This window comes from Citrus sinensis, chromosome 1, assembly GCF_022201045.2.
Source record: "Citrus sinensis cultivar Valencia sweet orange chromosome 1, DVS_A1.0, whole genome shotgun sequence".
NCBI classification, from domain to species: domain Eukaryota; kingdom Viridiplantae; phylum Streptophyta; class Magnoliopsida; order Sapindales; family Rutaceae; genus Citrus; species Citrus sinensis.
In genome coordinates, this window is record NC_068556.1 from 3,399,231 (window position 1) to 3,407,645 (window position 8,415).

Below are 8,415 nucleotides of genomic sequence, written 5' to 3' on the forward strand. Positions count from 1 at the left end.
TTTTAACTTTTCAAAATCACTTTTTAACCTCCCAAAAGTAATCGCAAATGAGCCATAAGAAGACATTCTTGAACTAGTTGATAGTGCTATGAATGAAAATGGAAACCACTAGGGCAACTAATATGATGTGTCTCAATAAATATTTTTTAGTTACGAAATAGCATTATTGCTTATAAATATATTTTGTAACCACATATTTTGTCACTAAAGATCATGTAATGTCCTAAATTACTTAATTTTGAAGGCAATTATTTAGCGCTTAAAAAACTATATCTTTTTGTGTCTAATATATACTATTTGTGATTTTAAAAAATTAATTTAAAGACCAATTAATAAATCTCAAAAAGCAAATTGTTGGTTGTAAAATATAACTTTAGTCAAGACGATACTATTAGCTACAATTTCCAAAGTTTGTCACTATAATTACTACTCCGTGACCAAATTTTTGAATGTCACAAAAAAATTGTCTTAAAAAGTCTAACTTCTTGTAGTGAGAACTATGAAATAAATAGTTTATTAGGTTTTAACCTCAGTCCTAAACTTGGTTTAAGATTGAGTTGTTTGGTATTTTATATAGAAGATATTCTCAATAAGATCTAAAAAAAATATGTTTACCGCAAAATGAAATAATGGTGATATAAGAATATTACTCATTTTCCATTCATTTTTTGCCACGTTTAAACGAACATTTTCCTGATTGTTTGAAATATATGAAGTACTTCAAAACAATACGAAAATTTTTCCCAAAAGCTAAATCAACTTACTCTAACAATTTGCTTTTTGAGATTTTCCTGATTGTTTGAAATACTCACGGCCCAAAAAAGTAGTTGTAAAAGGTTGCAATAATATTCCAAGTCACTCAAAATTTTTCCAAAAGATAAATCAACGTACCGCTAATTTACATTTCTAATTTTGGGATTGACAATAAGTTAAAAATAAATTTATATATTGTCCACTAAAATAGTACTTCAACAACAACTTCTTACATATAATAATAATACAAACTTGTTAATAGAAAGCATGATTATATATGTAATACAAACTTAGTAACAGAAAGCAAATTATATCGTTTCGCAAAGTATGGTTTCCTGGACCATGATGGCCTGGGTAGTGTAAATGATGACCTTCTTCTTAAAAGTTATCTTTTACTCTACATACAAAGAAATTAAGGAATTAAAATCATCAAACTGGTATCCTGACTAGTTAGTTGATTATTTTCAGATCATTAATGTCCCTTGTAAGTGCCGGTATACAACTGGAGCTCCTTGCAATTCCTCCTCTCTTTACGTTACCGCCCTTTTTATCCCTAGGACTTATTGACTTAGCCCTAGAATTCTTCAACACCTCTCTCATGGCCTCAGCTTGAAACAATACCGGATGAGTCCTACCAAACCTATTGAACCTCACACATGCACTCATGTGCTCATTCAAAGCCTCTTCTCTTTTGCCTCCATTCTTCTCCATCTCTTCATTCACAGCTTCTGAACACAACCCACAAATCATTTTTCCTGAAAACTTTTCTCGCACACGATTTATGTATTCGGCTGTGCACTCTTCTGACATGCCACAGCACTCGCATTTTGCATCCTCAACCTCAGATATCGGTGGAAGCTCTCCCTTTGCATCGAACTCTTCTTTTCTTAGCTCGAATAAGATATCCGATTTTGTTCTCTGAAGAGTTTCGTTTGATAGTCGAGGCTTGTGAACAAAATTGTTGTTGCACCTTGAGATTGAACCAACAATGTTTTCCCTGTTTGGTGCCATGGATAATATTGGAAGATATATAAGGGACTTGAGAAAATTTTCTTAGAGAAGAATGTTACGACATTCAAAATTTGATCTAAGGAAAATGATCCTACGATTCAGTTTATATAGCACATCCATTTTCTCTAGAAACCCTAGAGGAAATTTATGTGGACTAAAGGAACTATACGTCAACAAATAACGTATGAGATAGAAAAGAGTCTTGAATAAGCTAGATTTTTCATCAAGATATTAGAAATTACACTTTATTTTCATGGTTAATACTGATTACCTAGCTAATACGTTGATAGTTTAGTGGGTTTATCATGCAAATTAGCGTTATATACATGATGAAATAAAAAAGAACATTCACATGATTGACTATTGCAACCACATAAGTTGAGCATTTAATAAGGGTCATTTTCCTTTTTTCCGTTAAAAGCTATAAAATTAAATAGAAAGTAATTTGCTTTAGCTTTTCTTTGTCTTGAAACAACAGAACACAGATTGATCCAAAGAACTCTAATATGATCACGAGAAATATATCAAATCATGTGAGTGAGAGAGGGAGGGCTAGAGAGTTGAAGTTATCTTAAAATGCAAGAAGTAAAATTTTTTATACTTTCTCTTTCACATGTATCTTGGAGAAAAGAAGGAAAAAAGTTGACCAAAAAAGAAAGGAAATTGAAAGCTCTTATTAAAAGTTTGTCTTTTGGATATCAACACAAAGGTCGTATTAATTTCGGATTTCTTTTAAAGGGAAAAGCAATAGTATAATTTATCCAGTTGAATGGACGTTGCCCTCTCTGTTGAAGACGCATGCATTAATGTATATATCCTAATTAGTTTAATTATATATGGAGAGAGAGGGTTTGTAATTAGGGATACCTAACTATATTATAGTTAGGGATAAGGTAAAAGATTAAAAAAATAATAATTTCAGATTGTCCTCTCGTTAAGTGACGATCTTCAAATTGCCCGCTTTATTATTGAAAACATCAAGATACCCTAACTTGTTATCTCTCCGTTAGTTTAAAAAGTGAAAAGAGTATGATGGTATTTGTATAAATCGGTAATGGTCGTTAGGCATAGAAGGACGTGGATGACGATAACATGTGCAGGCAACATCAAATCAATCAATATTTTCAACCTAACCCCATTTTGTTCTAGTTATATTAATTTGTGGTGTAAATGTAAAAAAAATTAAAATTAAAATTAAAAAAAGACAAAGGAAATATTAATTTGTGGTGTAAATGTAAAAAAAAAATTAAAATTAAAGTTACAAAATCACGCACCCTTACAGACAAGTATGGTACTAAAGGTTCATTATCAACTTCCCAGAACTTAAAGATGGTTTCAAGGAGGGTTGTAGACCATTTTATTAGTCTTAATGGATGTCATTTGAAAGAGTCACTCGACAATGTACTGTTATCAATAGTTACACTTGATTCAAACTAAAGGATCTTTCTATTAGCAGTATGTGTGTAAGTCTAAGAACACTAAGCTAAACATGGTTTATAAGGTATTTAAAGGAGTATTTGATTGATTCAAGGCCATTAACCTTCACGACGGATAGACAGAATGGCGTACTAAATGCCTTGAACTTGGAGTTTTACGGATCACAAAATAGATATGTAAAACTTTTAAAATTATTACTTTTTATTGATTTATTATAAAATTCTAAGTTTTTTTTTTAAGTTTATACATTTGTATGATTTAATTAACCCAAAATATAATCCAAGTGTTGCCTAATGTTTTCAAAACTTAAGGGGGTAATTTAAAGTTTTATCAGTTCACCAGAGGGTAACCCAAGATTAATCTTATCACTTCTTTCTTTTAACAAATACTGTGTAAGACGTGTATTTTCCAACTTGACTCAACAGTTTCCTAATGTATAGTTGAGAAGTAAGTACTAAAAGGCTGTCAAGGTTACAAATAAGGATGATTATACAAAAGTAATGAACAATATAATGAAGTTTGATGTAAATACTTTCAATTAGCTTACTTTCAATTAGCTAAGGAAAATCAACCCAAAATATTGGTCAGATCATGCTTTTGAAAAATCAGTCAAATGTGATCATACAACAAACAACATGACGAAGAGTTAGAATGCATGGCTTGGAGATATAAGAGAGGGACCAATAATCACCTTGATGGAGCATATAAGAAATAAGATGATATATACAATCATAGAAATAAAGAGGGAATGTCAAAGATAGTGAACTGAAGTTCCTTCTTATATTAATGAGAAAATGAACAAATTATAATTGGAAGGTTCTGTCGTGTTATACTAGTAAGTGAAGTGTTATTTGAAGTTAAGGATATCAATAAGTCGTGTATGGCTAATAAAAAGTCCTATGTAGTTAATTGAGAGGATTATACATGTGACTGTTTGCAGTGGTAAATTAGTGGTCTATCATGTAGTCGTACAATGCATTGTGTAACTCATTTAAAGCTTACCTATCAAGCATATGTTGCTCCTTGCTTCACAAAAGAGGCTTTCCTGAAATGTTATTCAAGCATCATTCATCCTCTACTCAACAAGTCTAAGTGGCCACACATAGAGCCTGATGAAATCTGGCCTCAAAATGTATCAAGACCCCATCCCACAAGAGAAAATTCACAGTTTCATGTATATACTATAAAGGCATTGGGCACAATACAAGATGTTGTCCTCATAACCCAACCAATGCAAGCAAGAAGACTATAACAATGATAGTGAAGCTTATACTCCTGTGTGTTCATAAATTTATATTTTTTTCCCCAATTACCACCATCTATTTCATTAGCCTCTAATGACCTTTTATTACATTCATAATATGTAGATGCATCAGAAGACTTTGGCAATAACTTCAAGCCTTGGTGCATTATTTCTATGAATAAATGGTTATGCCTTAATGACAAGGACAAGCACACATACACAAGTAAGGGTTTTGCTACCTAAGCAACTACAATACCCATTCCAACACCAACAACACAACTATCAGGTTTGTTCAAATTTTATATTCAAGAAGATAGGGTTAATGATTTTATTTGCTTATCAATGTAAGTTAGTTTTTAATGTGCATCAATGTCATATAAGTAACATCGTCATAAATTAGTGCAGGAACTTACTGTTATAGCTTCAGTTTTAAGTCACTTACGACTTTTATTTTATTTTTGGTTGAACAAATTAATAAGTTTGTTACTCTTTTTTTTAATGTAAAAATCGATTATTTGCTTGTTGGATAAGTTCAGGAGCATGTTTGCTTTTTTAGTTAAGTTAATTGAGATATTTTAGAGTATTTTCTAGGCACTTTAATTTCTTTATTCTATATCTCCTTCGATCTTCATTGAGTTATAAAATAAATCTCTTCCTTCTTTTATTTCGTATCCAGATAAATTTTCTGCACTTAGATTTTGTTATATAACATGTGATATAAGTTTGTTTAAAACATGTTAATGATTGTGTTGTGTTTGTTGTTCAATAAATAAGTACTAGGAAGAGGTTATTATTTTGAAAAAATGGTGGCTTGGTACGAAGGCGAATGTCAAAGAGCCCCTCAGCTAACCAGAAGAGCAGCTGCTATGAGGTTTGTAGCAGGATTCATAGGCTCGTTGAGAAGATGGTGGGGAAGAAAACTCACGAGAGAAGAGAGACAGCACATACTAAACAAGGATGACCCTTGTGGAAACCTTCTAGAAAATCTATCCTTAGATTTCTTAGGGCAATTCACATGAGAAGAAGAGGTTACAGAAAAGCTATTTCTCCGAAACAAGTGTTGTGATGTCAGAAAAATGGAAGAGTATTACCTAGAGCAGGAAAGGCTATACTATACCTTTCACAAAACCTCGGACACCATCTACAGAACGTTCGTGCTGAACATACCAGGACCAGTTGCAGAAATGATGGAGGCAAAGCTAAAAGCTGATGCAATTGTTGATTTATCATTGCTCAGCATAGCCCAACTCTATCAAATGGCAATGGAATTAATCCAAAGCCATTGCAGATCACAAGACTTAAGGAAGCACATGAAGCACATTAAAAAATCATCGTTACAGAAATTTTACAATGAGGAACTAAATAAATTTGGTTGCCAACACACAAATAATGAGGAACCAAATAAATATGGTTGCCAACATACAGATAAAATGTGTTATTGCAATACTAGCAAACAGAGAAAAGAGAAAAGGCCCTGGAAACCCTATAAATGAAAGAAATACTGCTTCATCAAACGGCAGAAACAGAAGAAGGGCTCTGGCAGGTGTTTTATCTGTGGAAATTTTGGACAGGTAGATCAGTATCCAACAACTTTCTAATGTGGAGGATCTGAAGTATTTCGACAACCACAGAGCATAATATTGTTGCACACCCAAGGGTTTCCTTTTGGGAAGTATGGCTCTGATACCAATTCAAAATAATAACCAACAATCGAAGGTTACTTCTATTAAAAAAAAATGAGAGATTTACAAATACAAGATTGTACTCCATGACTTGATGCCTAGACACAGACCATGAGCTCCGTTTTATAGGGTCAAGGGATCTACTATTACACACTATTTACATTATTGATCCTTATCTCTAAGGAGTATACGAATACACTGAATATAGATATATTATTATCAAAATAATAACCAACAATCGAAGGTTACTTTTATTAAGAGGAATGAGAGGCTGTCTGGTGAGGCATGGTCCATCAATCTTTGTAAGGTAGAGACACAAAATGTTGTCCTCTAGCCCAGAACTGATTAGGAACTTCTGCACAGCATTCCAAGAGCTCTTTGATCTGGATTTCATAGTTATAGATAGGGTATATATATATATATATATATAGGAAGAACAACTCGTGTGCTATCAAAATATAATGAACTACAACTTTTGATAATGAAATTCAACATTTTGATTACTTATGTTCATCTCCACTTATTTATCTCTATTATTTAAGCCTTGTAATCAACCTATTTTATTTTCTATCCAAGATGATAAATGTACATAATATATAGTGACTGCATTATGATAATAGTATACAATAAACTATTTATCTTGTTTGATTTTGCAATAAACTATTTAGCTTGGTGGTCATTACTATTAACTTCTTATTTTTATGATGGAAAGTATGGTTCTCTTCTTCATCTTGCAACTTACCCAATCCTCTTACACCACCTAAAGTAATCGCGTCCTATCTTCTCACATTCGTAATAAAGCCTCTTAGGATTTACAGCAGATTAAAGAACTTTGATTGTTGCTCGCTCACCATAGTTAGTACACGATTTATTTATGAACTTGATGACCTTGTCAATCACTTGTAACTTCTCTTCTTTTACTTCATCAAAAAAGTTATAGAGCTTTCCTTAGAGGACGACATTCTAAAAGGCTGGTTTTCAATGCTTTGGGACTGGTGCTTTGTGTACAGGGGTCTTTGTAATCATGAGATAACGTTGTGATAAAAATTTAAATTTTGAGGTAATGGCATACTTGTAATTTACATTACATGACACAACTACAAATGGGTCAAAAAAATTTCAATTTGATTTTTTGTGTTCTTGTAATTTGCAAGTGATAACATAGCTTATAATTTACTTAACTAACATGTCTAATTCAGGAAAACTACTTATTTATTCAGGCCCATTAAGTCATTTCAACATTTTTTTTAATCTTTTCTTCCATGCTTACATATTAATATTTTAATAGTTAACTTTTTACATTTTTAATGACTTGTCATATATTAACTATTTTTGTTGAGCTTTATAATTCTATTACGAGAATATTCTGTTGGAGTATGGGTGTTTTTGCACTTTCATGAGTTAACGACGGTCAATGGTTAAAGATAACGGTTTTTGAGGGGTAGCTTAGTGTTTTCAATAGTAAGGGGGTAGTTCCAAAATTGTCACTTCACGAGAAAAATAATATATACGGTATCTGAGTCTGTATCTTTTTAATCTTTTAACTTATCTCTGAATGTAATATGGTCAGAAATTTCTAATTGAAACATTTTTAATGTATACATTGAGAGAGAGAGAGAGCTACAACCCTTATGTTTCTTTTTTATATTTTAATTTGGAGCTCCTACGTTACGATTAATGTAACGTACACCCACACACAATAATAGTACCCATTAGTAGGACCCACCACTATTGTTATGTGTGGGTGTATGTTACATTAATTGTAACGTAGCACTGACCTTTTAATTTTAATTTTAATTTATGATCTTCCTGTGGGCTTTCTCAATTAATTAGTATATGCATCAATACTGACCAGCCACAATCACCCCTGCAATTGCAGGTTTATGGGTTATTCGGACCTTTCCATGAACCAAGCTGGCAATTTGTGATTTGCCTAATAAAGTATTTGGCTTTTTTTTTTATAGTTTTTGTGGTGCTTTTATTAATTTCAGCCATAATTGACAAACCACTGCCCTTTATGTCTCTTCAATGCATACATAAGGTTTTCTTAAATAAAATAAATAGATAGAACCTGTTTAGGGAATGAAATAGGGTGACCAAGATAAATGTGTTTGCTCATACATTATCGTGCTCTCCTCAAAGTAAAAGTGAGCAAATGGTTGAGCAGATCATCACGGCCAGGATGTTATTTGTCACCTCGAGCAGATCATCTCGACTAGGATGTTGTTTGGTGACCTCGAGCACATCACCTCGAGCAGGATGTTATTTGTCACCTCGAGCAGATCATCT

At 32.4% G+C, this 8,415-nt stretch overlaps 1 protein-coding gene across 1 annotated transcript; it reads right to left on the reverse strand.

The window, feature by feature from the left end:
• Nucleotides 1-875: 875 nt before the first annotated feature.
• On the reverse strand, nt 876-1,836 carry LOC102629468 (hypothetical protein). The gene has a single exon (XM_006475961.4). It carries the CDS (start codon nt 1,762-1,764, stop codon nt 1,204-1,206), a length of 561 nt encoding a protein of 186 aa, XP_006476024.1. The 5' UTR covers nt 1,765-1,836; the 3' UTR covers nt 876-1,203.
• Between the last annotated feature and the right edge of the window lie 6,579 nt (nt 1,837-8,415).